We start from the raw sequence: 18401 nt of genomic DNA, 5'->3' as shown, positions 1-18401 counted from the left end.
CCGTATATAAATCACTTTTGAGCATGTAAGGTGTTTATTTTGCCTTTTTCTACTCAAATCGCTCGTATTGAAACTGTTAAGCACTCAACCATAAAGCTTATTTCAGCATAATAAGCTTTTTGGTAGAGTGCACAACAGTTCTCAAAAGTGATTTATAAACGGTGTGCATTAACGTTCGATTGCATTCACAACAAATAGAGAGACAGAATGGTTTAAGTTGTATTACATTCCCAACAAATGCAAGACGAAGTGGTTTTGGTTATATGTTCGCCATTACATTCCCGAAAAGTGATATAAAAGTGGGATAAAACGAGGTGAAAGTGGTTATAGTAGCTAGGGGATGCAAATCCCGGCAGGGATGCATTTCTCGGTATAACACCGGATGCAGTCAGTGGACAGCCCGGGGTTCCACCCACAAACACACAAAGTGGAGTTGAAAAAAAAAAGAGCAAAAAACATGCGGATCTAATAAAAAGTTGTCTAATAGCATCTGACAATTTAACAAACGAGCATTATTTTCAACGTGCAATGACACACAGGTTAATGCATTGACATGACTGGGAGTAGCCATACAAAATGATTACATTTGTTTTTATTGAACCGATAACCACCTAAATCAAACTTATCCAAATGAGTTTCCACATTATTAGTCAAGCTGTGTGTATTTCAGGGGTCGAAGTTTATTATTTCGTCCATCAAAATGTTGCAAACATTGGTAACGGAGAGCACATGCTCGCCGGGATTGAGCATCCGATCCCACATTTGGATTCTTTTTGAAAGCTCCTCTGAAGTCATTCTTGCAAATTCAATTAATTTATTCGCCCCTAATTTTAAAGTGTAAACTTAAAAACGATGTACACAATTGGAAATGATCAAAAAAGTATAAAACACGGGCAAAACGGTTGACAGGATTGTTATATTCAAAATGCAAAAAAAATAAAAAATAACTAAAAGCTTGCATTGTGTGGGCGACTACTCAAACATCACGTGCAACTGTCTGGATATTTTTGTTCTGAAAACATTTAAAAGCAATCAAGTAAACATTGTACGACAAAAACATGAATGCACGCAAATTATCGCTGTTGAAGGGCCTAAAAGCCTTGGAGTCGTTTGTTTAGCGCACCGGCTGCGGCGATTGGATAGCCCGGGGTTCCGCCCACAAACACACAAGGTGGAGTTGGAAAAAAGAAAGAAAAACATGCTGATCTAATATGAAGTTGTCTAACATCTGACAATTTATATAAACGAGCATTATCTTCAACGTGCAACGACACACAGGCTTATTTAGTGACACGGCAATAGGCGGACCTACAAAATGATTAAACTTGTTTTTATGGAACCAAAAGCCACCTAAATCATTCTTAACCATAAGAGGTTCGACATCCGATGTTAGTCTAGCGATGTTAATTTCGAGTGTCTCAAGTTTATTTTGATGCCCATCAAAATGTCGCATACATCGGCAACGGTGTGCACATGATGGCCGGGATTTGGTCGGGACGGTCGGTCGCCGCATCCAGATGTAAAATGGCGATGGCGGCTGACGGGACCGACGGCGGACAACATGGAGGACGCTTCGGCATGGCGAAATTGTTGGGTGGGGAGTGGGAAGCTTGCTGCGCGTTGACTGGAGGGAGACGACGAGTGCGATGGAGGCGGGGGAAGAATCGTCTCTGCGGGGACTGGAGCCGAGGACCGACGGCGCAGTACTGGCTATCGTTCAACCCTCCCCTTCTTCCTCCACAACGACGCCGAGAAGCAGCGAGGTAAGCCCCAACCGAGCCACCCCCGTTCTACTCCAAACGCGATAAAATAGCGCCGTAAACGAGTAATTTCCATTCGACCATTTTGCTCTAAATGTAGTATTTCCCTACGTGTGGTAAACGCGGCTCGGTCGACGCTCTCCTTTGTACGCGACAAACGGCATCGGGAAGGGGACAGACGAGGTCGGCCATAGCGGTATTTCTTGTCCTCTGTGGCTCGGGGGAAGAAAATTGTGAACACAGGGGTAACTTTATGTTATTTGAGGTTTTTATGTAACAATGAGTACACTTCCATGTTAGATGTGGATACATTTTGAGTGGACCGTGGGGTTATCACAGTGCTTTCCATACCGAGACCTCCGTGCGGCAGTTGGCAAAACAGCACGCCGCCCTTCTCGGTTAGGCGTCAGGGATCTAGTTTAATATCTCGCCGCCCTCTCTCTCCCCCTTCTCTCTCCTCGACCAGCCCAGAACTACCGAAGACCGAGCCTCTGAACACGCCTTCGTAGTCCTCGCCTTTCGGCTCGACCAAAAGAGAGGCCCGCCGTTGAGTTGCGTGTTATTCGTCTTCGTTCCCGGGCCGCCATTTGGACGTTGTCACGGTAGGTTTGCTCGGAAGCATGATAGACATCAGAGCGGTCTTGAGGTGCCGCGGAACCTTCGCGTTCTCTACCGATTCCATTGTGCAATTCGCATAGGCTCCGTGGAACACAAACGCGTTATTTTAAATATAATATTGAGTGTAAATGTGTGTTTCAATACCCCAAATGCTAGCGTTCTTGTTTTGTAGTTCGTCTTTGTGGCTCTTCCAGTCCCACCGCCACGGCTGTTGATTCTTACACCCCCACGCGTTACAGGATTTGAATGTTAACATTTATTTTTAGTTAATTTCAGTAGAAAAACAACACGCTCCATACTTTTTATATCAACCCAAAAACGACTTCGAATCCGTGCTTTGTATTTTTTTGTCCGCGGTGGCTCAGTGCCTAAAGATACGATGTCGCTGGTTCGCCCTCCGGCTGGCGCTTTCTAAGCTAACAGGCTAGCTAGAGCTAGCCGGATCCATCAAGGACACGGCGAACAACAAGCATCCGCCATCATGGAAGCGCCACTCGGTTACACATCACTGAAGAATACGCCGCGCGTTCTCGGTCAAATTTCAAAAATATAACTACACGCTAAATAAATTGCACATAGTCCACAACAATACTTTTGATAGCTTTAAACATAAACGTGTCACCATCTGTTTGGTTTAAAATCGAAATTGGAGTATGGCGGTGCAGAGCGAGAACCGCGTGTGATCAGGCTCCTGCGGCATAATGACGGCCGCCATTGTGGCTCCGTGGCTCGGAAAGCGAAAGCAGATCCCCCGTGGTCAGCTGGTTGCCTCCAGCTGCATGTCTGTCCGTCCACTCGCTTCCTTCCTTTGTGGATCCACCCAGACCTTTCGGCTCCCTCGTTCGAAAATCCTCCATTGGAGAACAGGCCCTGGCGTAGAAGATGGTCGTCGCGCGTAGAGCGAATGTTTGAAGGAAGGAAGGGAGGGAGGGGAAAGAAAGCTAAATTCCTTGTGGGTGATGAGTATTTTAACGGAGTGGGAGCTAACCTGACGCTACTTGTTAGCCTTCTGCGGTGTTATTTGAGCAGTCGCAAGCTACCGTCTAAGTGCGTGTGTCCTCAACGCTGAGCGTAAACGTTTAAGGGGCGGCGTAATGAATATAAACTATTATGTCAACGTGCATGTCCCATTCACTCCCCTCCGATGGAATGTCTATTCAAATCACATTCCCGAGTACAATGTTGTCAGATAATCATCAGGGTTTGTTCATTAAAAAAAATTAAGGTGGGCGGCTTTTTTTGCAATCGCTCATCACTATGAAGGGGCCCTTTCATGTATTCTAAAACGGGTTTGAAACTGTCAAACTTCATTCATAAGCCAGATACAAACCAATTGCTCCCTATATTTATAATTGTGATTCCCCTATAAAGCTGATACACTTTACAACACGGGTCTCCAACGTGGTGCCCGCAGGTACTATGGTGTATACCTGTCAACCTCCACGGCTCAATGCCCTTGCAAAATGTTGTATTTTCCCTTATAAAATACAAAATAATCTTACACCATATTTTTTTTATTATTTATGTAGTTTAACATGTTATATTGTACATGTGTTTTGGTATATCTTATATATTGTTAATTAACATTTTGTTGTGAAATACTGAATTGCTCGGCATGAATGAGGTTGATTACAAAAAAAAGTTCAAAAATTAAGTAGCTTGGACTTTAACTGTAGAAGGAATAAATACATGCAAATATAATTAAGTATAATACATTTTCTCATTCAAATTATTAACTCATTTTCGGCATTAAATTATTGTTGGTAATATACTAATTAAAGGGATAACCACAAATCTGTCTTTTCTCATTTTCTCCTTTTATAGTTCCTTTTTTCCTAACTTCTTTATGCAACCATAATGATTTGTAATATAATGCATCAAAGCAAGTGAGCCGTTTGAGAGCCGGCTCTTTTTAATGAGTTGAGCCAAAAAAGCCGGTTCTCTAAAAAGAGACGGGCTTCCTTTCACTACACAACTCTAACTCGTTTGACTTCAAACCGCTCGCTTTGTTTGCAACGGGAAAAAAAACGATAGAGATAGAGGCTTCCGCGGCAAACTTGTTTGACTTGATTGATTTGCTTTTTTTTCGTACAGATTTTCTCGTACGTCGTACACGTCTTACAATGCATAATAAACGTATTTTGTACGGCAAAACCGTACAGGTTTACAGATATGATGGTGCCCCCAAAGACATCTGAGGTTGCCCGCGGACCTGTTTTGGAAATGGCTCATTGTTGCTGGGTTGCATTGTGATTTTCTAGGAAAATATTTGTTTAGGTGTTTAATGAGTTTATTAACCCTACTTCTAATTGGTACCCTGTATATACATAACATGATAATAAAATCACAAGATTTTATTTTAGAAATGCATATTGAACTGGGTGCTCTTTTTGCTAATTAGTAACAAAAAGTAGCTTTCGGATTGAAAAAGGTTGGAGACGCCTGCCATACAAACAACGTCGCACTTATGTACTCACATCAAGACAAACGATGTAAAATAAAGACAAAAATAATTCTTGCTAAAAAGTCTTACTAAATTAATGCTTGTTCGAGGATAACATTTCCTAGTGTACCACGACAATTTTAGCGATCTACGATAACCTTGTCATCTGCTACGACCCAAATTACAAGCTTAAATAAATGGACGAAACGAGATTGGTCTGATGGAAAAAAACAACGGCGTACTCTATTCGAAATGATCGAAAAGCGCATAAAATACATAAAAGAAGTTGACTGGTATGCTATTTCAGGATCAATGACTTGAAATTAGCCTGTCTTAACATTTATGATCTCCAGCTTTAGGATTTTATTACTGATACTTTGCATTTTATACACTTGTTAAAAACGGCGGTATGTTAATTATTCATGTTATTGGGTATCGGTCCCTGTGATATAAACGGATACCAATATAAGCTGCCTTATAACACTGTGGTATCTATATTCATGAGTCCTCAAGATTTGGACATTTTTCTGAAAACAAAATATTATTTCAGATTGTTAGTGACTGTTAGTTTAGCACGGCTACTGTCTGTCATATTGACTGCCCAGAGTGGGTTTTTTTTCCGCCATCAAATTTGTAGTCTTATACATATGCAAATTGCAGCTCCACTTGAAACCTTCAGTACAAAAACAGTTTCCTGTCAAGCCTCTGCAAACATAGCATCTTAAGCAACTACAATGTAGCTCGTATTCGTGACAACCACCACATAATTGGTCACTGGACCTCTGGAACCTTTTTCCTGATTGATATGTACAAAACATCCTGAATACTTTAGTTTACGATGTTACAGTGAAAAGCCCCTGCCCTCTCCTGGAATTGAAAGAAGACTTCATAAAAAAGGAAATTGTGTGGCTGTAGTACGTTAAACTCTAAAAAATGTTAAATTAATATTGGCGTAAAACCAAAGGATTCTTAAAAAATACTATGTTGTATGATCGCTAATATACTAAACACAACATTTCATGTTTGTAAAATACAATTTAAGAAGCAATAAACACCTGATTCTGTCCATCTCCGCAGGCAGCCTTTTAGGGAATGTAGTCGAGTTAAGAAGTCACAAATGGTTGGTGTGTTAGTTCGTAAAGGGTCAATTCTCTCTATTCATTAAATTGCATTGTTGTATTTTTCTCCAGCCTGAAAAGAATATAACCCACAAATGAATGGAATAATGGAGGCAACATCCCAACACGGAGGTAGTACACTCATCTTTGGCATTCAAAAAAGTATTTAATTGAAAACTAAATGTATAATTTCACTTTGCATTGTAGTGTGGGCACAGGATGACCTCCTCCAATTGCTTGAGGCAATGAAGTTGGCTCTGCCTCAGAAGGACTTGACCAAGTACAAGACGTCCGAATCCCACCTGGACTGGCAGAAGGTGGCTTTCAACTCGTACACAGCTGAGATGTGCAAGCTGAAGTGGCAGGAGGTCTCTAAAGAGGTAATAGCACCCGGGTGTATTGATTCTTCAATTTGGAAAGGGGAGCGGGACAGTTAATGTGATATTTAATTATTGAGTAATTGCGTCTGATTTTATAACAGATCCGTAAATTTCGGACCCTAACGGAGCTTATATTTGATGCTCAGGACTACATTAAAAACCCTTACAAAGGCAAGAAATTAAAGGTGAGTCTACATTATTAGTTTGGAGTGTCACAATGTTAGCTAATAGCAAATGTTTGTGCAAGTGGGAAAATATGCTGCACAAAAATTGTCACTGTTACATTATTTAAAAATCCCCTTTTCCAATTTTATGTCAGAAACATCCAGATTTCCCTAAGAAGCCTCTGACACCTTACTTCCGCTTCTTCATGGAGAAGAGGGCAAAGTATGCCAAATTGCATCCAGAAATGAGCAACTTGGATCTGACAAAGATATTGTCCAAGAAGTACCGCGAACTGCCAGACAAAAAAAAGGTAGAGAGGTGGCATGTTTAAACTGGTTGAGGGAAAAAGATTTACCCTTTCTTTCCCGCCACTCAGAAAAAATATGTTGATGACTTTGTGAGGGACAAAGAGGCATTTGGGCATAGCATGACGAGATTCCGGTGAGTGCACGTGTTCTTCTTTTTTATTGCCTATCAAATAGACATATTAAACTTTTTTTTTTCCTCAGAGAGGAACACCCAGAACTAATGGAGAGTATGACTAAGAAAGGCCCAAATGTTCCAGAGAAGGCCAAAACTCCTCAACAGCTGTGGTATAACCACGAAAAGAAGAACTTCCTTAAAGGCCGCCCTGATGTAGTTTTTTCCCGTCTGTTTTGCCATCACTTTGTCGGATTAGGCAACTCACTAATATCTGCTGTTCATCTCTAGGCCACTACAAAGGATATAAAGGATTGCCTCAGCAAGCAGTGGACACAGCTATCGGACAAGAAGAGACTGAAGTGGATTGGCAAGTCTCTCGAGCATCAAAAGGAGTACGAGGTAAGCTGGAAGATGATTCGGACACATGTTTATTCGTTTAACAGCACAATTTGTGGTAAATATGTTTCTTTTAATTTGATGTTCTTATATTATATTTGTGGATTTTCAAATTCGCAGGAGACAATGCGAGAGTACATCCAGCAACACCCTGAGATGAACCTGACGCAGGGGGACATCATCAAACCCACGCTCACAAAAGCAGAAAGACACCTGAAAGACAAATCGGACGGACGGCCCGACAAACCTCCACCGTGAGTCGGCGCTCACCGCTTTAAGATCTTCCAATTTACAGAGAGGTTCTTAGGATTTTAATTCTTGCAGAAATGGTTACTCAATGTTCTGTGCTGAGCTCATGTCCAGCATGAAGGATGTGCCCAGCACAGAGCGCATGGTGATGTGCAGCCAGCGTTGGAAGCTGCTAAAGCAGAATGAGAAGGATGCTTACCAGAAACGCTGTGTGCAGGTGATGGAAAATGGTCACCTAGACAACATCACGCATTTCACATTGCTCTAAATGCATTTTTTTTCTCTTTCTCTTTGTAGAGAAAGAAGGAATATGAAATTGAAATGAACAGATTTCTCAGTGTAAGTTCTTTTCATGATTTCTCAAAGGTGTTTTGTTAAGTAAATGTCCCCAAATTTATTAGCAGAACATTTTTCACATACACGAAAAACTTTTAGCCTTCTATATACTGCAACTACAGTATTCTTATTACTTTGTTAAAAGTGTATACAGTGGAACCTCGGTTCTCGACCAAAATTCGTTCCAGAACCCTGTTCGAACACCGAAATCATTTTTCCCATTACAATTAATCTAAATCGTTTTAATCCGTTCCAACACCCTGAATGTTTATCTTTTGTTTACCTTTAAGACACAAATAACATAAACATAAATGTAACCCAGGCTAATCGTACGTTCGCGTTATCGTAATATTCCGTACAAAAGATTACGCTAACATGAACGTGTAAAAATAAAAAAAAACTTGGGGAGCTCTTCTGTCTGAGGGGTGCTCACACGTTCAAATCACTTTGCTACGGATGACCCGGCTACAGGATGTTCTTTTCTCTTAAAATATCTATCCAATGACACTTGCTTCTGCCTTCTTTTTAGCACTTTTCGGAAGTGGTTCATGACAGTGTCAATAAAGTCATTGATGACTCTGGTGGCTGCAGCTTCATCGGGGTGGTGGAGTTTGACGAAATTCTCTAACTCGGGCCATTTGCTACACATTTGTTTAATCTCGGATGTCCCCTTGTGTAGTGGAGGTGCAATTGCACCTGAGAAAATTAAAAGGAGTAAAAAAAATCCCCTAGACGGTACAACTGCACTACAGTTAGCCATACCTGTCGTACCGGCGTTTGAACTCCGATTTTTGTTTGAACTACGAAGCAAGAATTTCTCTGATTTTTTTGTTCGGACTCCGATTTGTTCGAACTGTGAGTCGTTCGAAAACCGAGGTTTCACTGTACTTCCATTCTCCCCCTTACCCCACACACAACAGCCATCCTTGTCACCTCACGCCTCGCTAAGCAATTCCCTCTACACTGTAGAGTCTACAGCTTACCTCAAAAGTCCCACCATGAACTTCAGTTGGTCCATAACTCTGCTGCACGCATCATCACCAAAAACCCCTCTTGCCATCACATCACCCATGTCCTTCAGCAACTGGATTGACTCCCAATCAACTACAAAATCCTGCTCTACACCTACATGGCCATAACCTTGCCCCTACCTCTCTGACCTTCACATTGCCACGTCATCCCGCACCCTCAGATCATCTTCCTCCCTCCATCTTACTATACCCCTGCCCACCTCAGCTCCATGGGGAGCAGAGCTTTCAGCCGCTCTGCCCCCCAGCTCTGGAACTCATTGCCACCTGACCTTTGGAATTCTGCGACCCTGTCCACCTTCAAATCCGGACTCAAAACTCACCACTTCAAACTTGCCTTTTCTTGACCATATGCCTCACACACCGCCCCTTTTAACTAAAATGTGTTTTATTGGCTATTCATTACTTGCTTGTTTTACTCTTCGTTTGTTGTTGTGTCCTACTTATATGTACAGCGACCTTGGGTGTCCTGAATGGCGCTTCATATACAATTTATTATTATTATTATTTCTGATCGTAATGGTTCCCTCCCTTTATTTCCTATTTTATTTTACATTTACACAATTTTCTAAGATTGTAATGTATTGACACATGTTTGACCGTCATGTATATTAAACGGAGGTTCTCTATAGACGTTGTCCGAGGAAGAGCAGCAGAGGGTCCTGGGTGAGGAGAAGATCGGTTTTAAGAGGGGCAGTTCCACTAACAATACTGCAGCCAAAAAGAAGAACACCAAAGCAAAGGTTGTGTCAGCAAATAGTAGTTTTTTTTCCCTCATGATCAGCAGGATCATTTTCTGACTCTTTTTGCGATGATGAATAGGTTGCCCCGGAAAAGCCCAAGCGGCCCATCTCAGCCATGTTTATTTTCTCTGAGGAGAAGCGTCCCAAACTCCACCAGGAGCGCCCTGATCTGTCTGACAGCGAGCTCACACGATTGCTAGCACGCATGTGGAATGAGCTGCCAGACAAAAAGAAGGTAGAATCCCCCCGTGCAACCAATGTCACAATCACCACACCCGCGCCCAAAAGTATAATATTTTCATGCTTAGTCCAATTTTAAATTTTTTATGTTGTGATTTCAGGAGAAGTACAAACGTCTGGAGTCAGTCTTAAAGGCGCAATCAGAGAAGAAGGAGGACCGCAGCTTGCCTGACCCGCCAAAGACTGCGCAAGAGATTTGGCAGCTGAGTGTTATTGGAGACTACCTGGCTAGATTTAAGGCAGGACAGTAATACATTTTTAAGAATGTTTCCTTTTTTTATTCAAATAAAAAAATGTCTTATCACTGTTTTGAGGATGGGAAAAGCCCTGTGGACATTTAATTTTCTAAAAGACATAATTTCACTTCATGTGATGATGGTTAAACATTTTAAAATACAAATCTGAAATGGTAATAATAGAGACATTGTCCAATATTTAAAAATAGAATGATCGACCCAAGGCTCAGAAGGCAATGGAGGCCACCTGGAGCACCATGGAAAAGAAGGAAAAGATCATGTGGATCAAAAAGGCGGCTGAAGACCAGAAACGATATGAGGTGAGACTTTGTTTGTGCTACTCGGCTTTTTTGCAGCCAACTACTATTTTGCCTATTATCTCCAGCGAGACTTGTGCGAGATGCGCTCACCAGTCGCCACTGCTGTAGCCTCAGGGAAAAAGATGAAGTTTGAGGGCGAACCCAAGAAGCCACCATCGTGAGTTGGAATGACAATTAATTGTAGCCTTTTCTGCTTTCTTGAGCTTACATATTGCTTTGCTGCAGAAACGGGTACCAGAAGTTCTCTCAGGAGATGCTGTCCAACGGAGAGCTCAACCACCTCCCAATGAAGGAGAGAATGACAGAGATTGGCAGCCGCTGGCAGAGGCTTCCACTTAAGGACAAAGACCGCTATAAAAAGATAGCTGAGGAGATGCAGAGGCAATACAAAGTGCTGCTGGAGCAGTGGCTTGCCGTGAGTCCCCTCTTAGAATCTGATGCTCTTTCTGCTAAGAAAACAATTGCTTTTTTAATTCTAACACCACTTCCATTTTTTTAGAGCGTCTCCTCCCAAGTCCGGAACTCCTACAAAGAGTATAATTCACAAGTAAGTTGCGAGTTCATAAATATGTAACTGCAGGAAATGTTAATTCCGTTTTGTGTTCTAATGTGTCCCATTGGTCTGCCAGAAAAGGAAATCACCAGCTAAACCGGGAGGCCCGAAGGCAAAAGTCCAAAAATCTGTAAGTAGGATTTAATTAACTCATGTGTTACCATATAGAACGCTGTTCAATTAAGTTACCCCTAAAAATGTTTTCAATTTTTTTTTTTCTAATCCACGGATCTCTTAACCCCTTGGCGTACCGCCATGGGACTGATGAGAAGCAAATACGTGTCCGTACGATAGATGGATAGATAGATACTTTATACATCCCTGTAGGGAAATTCACACTTCCAGCAGTATCCTTGTGTTGAAAATAAAACAACAATAAAGTAAAGGGAATATAATACATAAATACCCAATGTAACGTGTTGATATAGAGTACGGTATTTTCCGCACTATAAAGCGCACCTAAAAGCCTTTATTAACAGAGTTGCCGGATACAACCGAATGTTTGATCTTACATTACACATAGTCCAGTGTTTTTCCGAATTGCTCAGTCCACAATTGAATGGATTTGGGAGTACAGTCCATAAACATGCCCGATTAAAGTCGCCGTCGACGATAAAGCTCCGGTGCGTCTTATGTATGTCAAATATAGGACCAAAAACTATTTTTTGGGGGTGCGCCCTATAACCTGGTGCGCCTTATAGTGCGGAAAATACGGTATTTAGATAGCGCTACATAAAATACACGCTGTAATAAAAATATGATAATATGCAATGTAGGGGTGTGGTTTAATGTGGGCTTTTACTCCCCCGGGTGGAGTTACAGAGCCTCATGGCATGAGGAAGAAATGATCTCAGTCTGTCGGTGGAGCTTAAGCTGCTCTTTCGTTTGGAGATGATGCTGTGTAGTGGATGTGATGAATTGTCCATGATTGACCGCAGCTTTTTCAGTGCCCGTCTCTCAGCTACTGTTGTCAGGCTGTCCAGCTCTGTGCCCACAACAGAGCTCGCTTTCCACACCAGTTTATTAAGACGAGAGGCACGATGTCACCAATCACTGAAATATGTAATCCCACCTGTCATTGGGAAGCCTGAACTCTTGGGAGTCGAGATAGGCTGACCATTTAAAAAACTACTCATCACAGAAACACTACGATCAGTCTAAAACAAGTTACCCGAAAAATTATAAAGCCGGCATACCTTACCAAAGATGTCGTCTTGCAGCCATCGCATTCGTTGATAGTAAGTAACCATAGCCAATTTACATCCGCGAGAGTCTAGTAAATCCAACAGTGTAAACTATTTACGCACATGCCAACGGATAAAAAAATCTGCGGAAAAGCAACTCTGCATTGATGGACGTTCCTTGTTGCTAGCTGTTTGTTTAGCCCCATAATTCCCGTTTACAAATAAACAGACTAGTACATTATTTTCTCTAAGCCGTTGACTTGTGATTGACATCTTTTTTGGCCAATTGCAGGCTTTATTTTACGATCCATAGCCTGCATTAGCCTACAAAGGCTGGATTTCTAAAAAGGACCTGCCTTCTTTACATCCGAATTACGTCACGTACAATAGTGACCTATATAAATGTTGATTGCCAAATTGGTTTGCAATGCAATTCTAAAAAATCGAATTGAAGATGCCCCTATTGTATTCAAATTAAACCCCAAATTGATTCATTTTCACGCACAATTGTGTAGAGATAGAGACGTGGAAAGTGAATTCAAACGTTAACAACTCATTAACAGTGTTTAAAACATTAGCCAAAGTAAAATCCACATTTGTTAAGCATTTTGTGTAAAAACTGTCAAATGGCCACCTTTCTAAACGCTCAATTCTACGCTTGGAAAATGTGTAAAATAGTATGTGTAGTTTTTCAGATTATGATTAAGTACCAGGTAAGTCTTCAAGCTATTGTTTCATCTGTTTTTCAGCTAAGATGCCCATGCTACACTGTTTTGATTTTGGCATTTGATTGCAAGAAAAAAATTCAGGCGACAAGAAAAACCTTTTATTTTTGTGTGTCCCAACTCCGATAAATCAATGTTAGTAGCACTTGTAGTGTTTTTCAGTTTGGGACATAACTTCAGAGTCTTACCTTTCAAAAGAGACCCGAACCGTCCATATTCTCCAAATGGTTCAAGAATAGCATTCAATTTACTTTGGTTAAGTCTTGTATTGGGATTTTAAGCATTCAGGAATTTTTCGGGAATGTTAAAGGGTGAAACAAAATCCCAAATATTAAGGTAAAAAGTTGCTCGAGGTCAACGTTACCCTCTGCATGGTCTCCGATAGGACACTGAGGAAGACGACGACGATGATGATGACGACGACGACGATGATGACGACGACGACGATGATGATGACGATGAAAAAGACAGGGCGTCCTCTGAGGCGGGATCCTCCAGTGAAGATGAAGACGATGACGTAAGTTGTGAAATTAAAATAACCATGGGAGAAATAATGTGTGTTGGACTGTGGCTCAAACATATTGTAATGGTGTGGATCATTGGATGTGGTTGTATAAGTGGGTGCGCTGGTTTTCTCTACAAACACGAGCTCCAATCATTACACTCTCCTATTCAGTTAGGGACATACTGTAGTTCAGGCTTTGAGAACGCCATTAAAGAAAAAGTATTCTACATACATACTGAGTGGAAAGAAGAAGTAAAGCAACTTGTCGTCTTTTAGGAGTTTTTTTTACTGGTAAAAGTCATAATTTGTTCGGAATGCTCTTCGTGGGAGAGTTATCAGAATAACTTTTAAAATTTTGCTCAGTTAATGACGTGTGTGTTTAGGATGTGCACGTAAGTGCGATGTTACCTGTGTTCTCAATTTAATTTCATTTTAAATTGCCTTTCAAGATAACATTTATGGTTTTGGTTTTTGATTTTATCAAATAAATTTGCCCACAAAAGGCAAATTATACTCTGAGTGTGATTTATACCTGTTTTGCTTTCTTCATTATGCATTTTTTGGCTGTTGCAACTTATACTCCAGAGAGACTTGTAGTCCGCAAAATGTGGTACCCCCAAAAAGTGGAAAATCTGCGAAGTAGCTTGGCACCTACGTTAAAGCCTGGAATTTAAACTTACCCCAAGAGGAAGTCATTACCCACGGAGAGTACACCACTGTAACAAAATAACAACTAAAGATCTACAAATAAAAACAGAACACAGAATTGCAGTTGAATAAATGGTCTTTATTGTCATACAAAACTACAACGAAATTGGAGGGATTCTCCTTTTTAAAGTGAGAAGGCGATTTAGAGAGTAGCTGGCTAGCTGGATGGTAGCGTTGGGTAACTGTGACTTCAGCCGATTCTCCACGATGGCTAAAATACAGCTATCCCAAATTGTAGTTCCAAGTCATCCGTTTCAAGGTTATTGGACCTGGTATTGGTGAGATACAGGCTCCACAGAGGCGGTTTAAGAGAGTCGTTAGCCTAGTGTAGCAGTAGGGTTGACCTGCAGCCTCACTATTGCCTTCTCCCTGCCGTTACCTCAGTTGCTTCACCAACCCAATAATAATGCACCGAGCACCCGCTAGTGTCTACCATTTCTTAGCGCTCTTCTGACTTTCCCGCGTGTCCGATTTTAACTGATGAATATATTTTTAATGTAATGAGCGGCTTAAAGCTAGCAGTTTTCGTGCTGTTTTAGTTCGTTTTGGTTCGAAAGCATTGACTAGTCTGCACGCCCCCGTTGTTCAACCTATCACAGTCGTGCACACTGTCAGGCTCACACACACACAGAATCTTCCCCGTGACAATATTTTCTGTATGACAACAGTGCACGGTACGATATTAATGACCATAAAGTCAATTCAATTCAAAATCCCTCTATCAGTGCATCAGTAATAACCAAAGTGCAAAATAGTGAGGGAACTCATGACCACCTGACCTCCGTAATTTTGCCACCATCGAACCTTCTTGTAGAATAGAATAGAGAATAGAATATACTTTTATTGTCATTGTTACAAAATGGGTTAACATATTGTGACAACAAAATTGGGCGGAGTTTGCATGTTCTCCCCGTGCTTGCGTGGGTTACCTCCGGGCACTCCGGTTTCCTCCCACATTCCCAAACACGTGCATATCAGGTTAATTGGCCGGTCCAAATAGTCCCCTGCCCACTGCCCGAAGATAGCTGGGATGGGCTCCAGCACCGCCGCGACCCTACTGAGGATAAGCGGTGCAGATAATGGTTGGATTTTGTATCAATTGCTCGTTTGCCTTATTCTAGTTTTACTGTTTAATATTCTGTGTACGTCGACCTTGGGCGTCCCGAGAGGCACTTTGAAGTCAAATGTATTGGTATTATCATAAAATATGCCTGGTAATTCGTCCACTTTGTGTGCAATATGCATTAATCCCCCAGTCCTTATTCAAAATTATCTTCTGTATTGAAGAATGACGATGATGATGACGACGATGATGAAGATGACGACGTAGACGACAAGGAGAACAAGTCCGAAGAGAGTAGCAGCGATTCCAACTCTGGCGGTTCGTCAGAATCCGAGTCGGACTAAACAGCGGCAGAAACCTCTGTGGGGGCAGGACCGCCTTGACCATGGGACCCACCAAGCTGAGCCAACCTGAACCCACCTTCAGTTTCACCCAGCCGTTGTGTTCTTTTGTTTTATTTGTTCTCACAGTCAGTCCGCGAGTCTCAGTCGGACCCGCATCCCACTGGTTTGGCGATGTTTCGTACTGACATTTCCTTATTTTTAAATTTTAAAACGATATCCTTTGTTTTATTTGAAAGCAGGAAAGAGCCAGGCTTTTACACAGCCAAAGAACACAACCGGGTGGGACACTATAAGCAGGAAGAAAGACGGGCAGGGTGCGAGAGGGTTTGTACTGAAAAATTGCACTCTTAAGATTGTTTCCTGTTAATATGTTTTCCCTCTCTCTACTTTTACTCTGCATCTCATTTTATCCCATTCTGTTCTTCAAGAGGTGGTATTTTTTCAAATATTCAAAAAAACTGAAGAAAAAAAAACAAGAAGCCATGAGGAATGTCAGGAGTTTTGGGGGGGTTGTCGTCGTCGATGGAACGTCGTTAAAAATGCTGCAGTGTACATGCATTTTCAACCTTTTTTTTCATTTTTGTTTTACTTTGTTCTTCTTAAACTGTTCTTCTTTAATTGTACTTATCACATGATTGGCTTCCATTTATTGAAAATTTTGAGTGCCATAGTCGCAACACAAACAATAGACTCTCATTGAATACAGAAATAAAATACACAAAAACATGCAGTGTTACATGTAAATGAATTTTAATTTATAAGCGGTTGAAAGTTTTTTTTCTCTTAACATTGTTTTAAAGAAACGCTGCATTTCAGTTTTGTTTTTCATGTCCAAACAAATAAACCAGCTTGTTGTGCATAAATCACTATGTTCCCTCCATGCATGCTTTCTTTTAACAATATTCCAGTTTGCCTGATTTTATTGGTGTTTGAAACTCGTTACATCCCCCTCCCCCCACATGCTAATATCTGCACTTAGTAGAGTTGGCGACACAAAACTACATCATTGAATGTACATATTACATTTTTGTTGATGAAATGACTGACATTAGTCATACTGTTTTGTTGAGATGCTGACTTGTGACTGAATCAAATTTAAAAGGGAGGGTGAGAAATGTACTATTCCTGTAAATACTGTTTTAATTTTGTATGGAGTGTCTCCTGTTTCTCCAGTGTTTGCTTTTTCGCTTTCTATTGTTTTTGGGGTTTTTTTTTTTTTTTTGAGGGGCAGATGCTTGAGACATTTAAAAGAGAAAAAGAAAGCTTTACAAATTTGTACTGCTGAAAATTTGACACAAAATTGATGTTTTCTATAGCATATTGTTGGTCAAGTATTTGGGCAAATAAACAGAATCTTAAACAAGTGATTGTATATTTAGTATGAGTCTGTTGAAGTGGTCAAAATGCATGATTCTAAAAATAGTTTTGAGTTTAAACTTAAGTTTTACCAGATAGGAAACGGTCACATTCCCCATCAAAATAGAGTTCTAACTAAAAAGAAATTGGCAATATGTTTTTGATTTCGGTAATATTTTTAAATGGTATTTAAGTTGGTTTCTTTTTTTAATCTTTTGTTATTTTTTATTTTGCATCAGTGTTGGCCAAGCGAGGGAGTATGTTCAAATTATATTTGACTAAACATGTCTTAAGGGTAGTACTATCAGTCAAATAATTAAAAAATAAAATATATATAGATATATATATCTATATATATAAATATTCAACGTCGTGAAATTTCTCAGACGTCAGAACCCATAAAATACAATGCTTAAAAGACACAATTTAAGTTTCCTAGTAGAAAACTGATTAAATAAATTATTGGTACTAATATGAGATATGACTCCTATTGTTTGTGTCAAGAAAAGGCTTATGTCTGTGGGACCAAAATAATCAAATGAGAAAATGATCTGTTTATATTATGGATTATGTGTCTTAAATCTATTAGAAAAACAATATAAAGATCAAGATAAGTCACAATTAAAAAAAAAATCTGCCAACGGTTTCATTTTTGTAACGTGTTTTTGAAAGAAAATGTTGTTTTTGTGATATGGAAAAAAGTTCACCTTGGTAGTATCCAAAACACAATTATCTGCTACACAAGTAAAAACAAAGTTTAGATTTTTACAGATTTTACATTTTCAGTATTTTAATTTTATTTTATTTTTCAAATCTGTTATATTCCATTTGGCATTTGACACCATTATGTGCTTGTCCGTGAGGACTTACCTGTTCAATGATTCCGTAAAAGACATCCCGAATAACATATTCTAAGGGCAAGTATCCATCATCCTTCACATATCTATGCTAAAGGAAAAAAACAGCTTTTTATTTTCGAATTTTAACATTATTTTGCAATGTTATTTCATCTATTTCCTTTTATTTTGATGGTCATTTATCAAACAAAACACATATATTTCCATACAAAAACACCACTGCAATATTGCATCAAAATCAAATCTAATCTGAACAAGTATATAGATTCCAATTTGTGTGAGCTGAGTAGATTTTTGTGAAAATTTACAATTGTACTCAAGGCCTCTATGAATGTCTTTGGTTAACTTTCCTGTCAAGACACCCTAATAAATACCAACAAAAGTGATGAACATCTGCTTTTGTGGGGTCTCGAATGCCCTCTGGCGGCCAAATTGACGACTGGAGCTCCCGACCACCAACCACTCCAAGCAGCCAAATCCAATTTTCGACAGGAATAAACACCCTGATTAATGCAATTGTTTCTTATGCACACGTTCCATCAAACCACGGCCCGCAACGCCCCATTACATAAACAGCAACATTTTTGTAAATATTATTAGTTAAAATGGCCTCTTGGTTGTGACAAAGCTTTATGGATAAAATATATCGTT

The 18401-nt window shown here is 40.3% G+C and overlaps 1 protein-coding gene across 1 annotated transcript; it reads left to right on the top strand.

The window, feature by feature from the left end:
* The first annotated feature begins 1306 nt into the window (after window positions 1–1306).
* ubtf (upstream binding transcription factor) lies at window positions 1307–16901 on the top strand. The gene is made up of 22 exons (XM_088331904.1): window positions 1307–1763; window positions 2227–2362; window positions 6012–6071; window positions 6147–6319; window positions 6421–6504; window positions 6639–6794; window positions 6861–6925; window positions 6994–7120; window positions 7196–7306; window positions 7424–7557; window positions 7628–7769; window positions 7850–7891; window positions 9549–9659; window positions 9739–9894; window positions 10001–10138; window positions 10345–10455; window positions 10521–10612; window positions 10681–10870; window positions 10955–11002; window positions 11085–11138; window positions 13303–13434; window positions 15418–16901. The coding sequence occupies exons 3-22, from the start codon at window positions 6035–6037 to the stop codon at window positions 15535–15537; spliced, it is 2223 nt and encodes a 740-aa protein (XP_088188030.1). The 5' UTR covers window positions 1307–1763; window positions 2227–2362; window positions 6012–6034; the 3' UTR covers window positions 15538–16901.
* Window positions 16902–18401: the final 1500 nt, after the last annotated feature.

This window comes from Urocampus carinirostris, chromosome 1 (genome assembly GCF_059441175.1).
Source record: "Urocampus carinirostris isolate Australia breed hairy pipefish chromosome 1, RoL_Ucar_1.0, whole genome shotgun sequence".
Taxonomy (NCBI): Eukaryota; Metazoa; Chordata; class Actinopteri; order Syngnathiformes; family Syngnathidae; genus Urocampus; species Urocampus carinirostris.
The sequence above is the reverse complement of the archived record's forward strand: the minus strand, read 5'-3'. Positions and strand labels throughout refer to the sequence as shown.

Excerpts from the sequence above, each read along its gene's own strand:
- ubtf (XM_088331904.1), top strand. The coding sequence starts at position 6,035 with ATGAATGGAATAATGGAGGCAACATCCCAACACGGAG. Across the intron at positions 7,770-7,849 it reads ACCAGAAACGCTGTGTGCAG|AGAAAGAAGGAATATGAAAT; the intron begins GTGATGGAAAAT and ends TTCTCTTTGTAG. Across the intron at positions 13,435-15,417 it reads GTGAAGATGAAGACGATGAC|AATGACGATGATGATGACGA; the intron begins GTAAGTTGTGAA and ends TCTGTATTGAAG.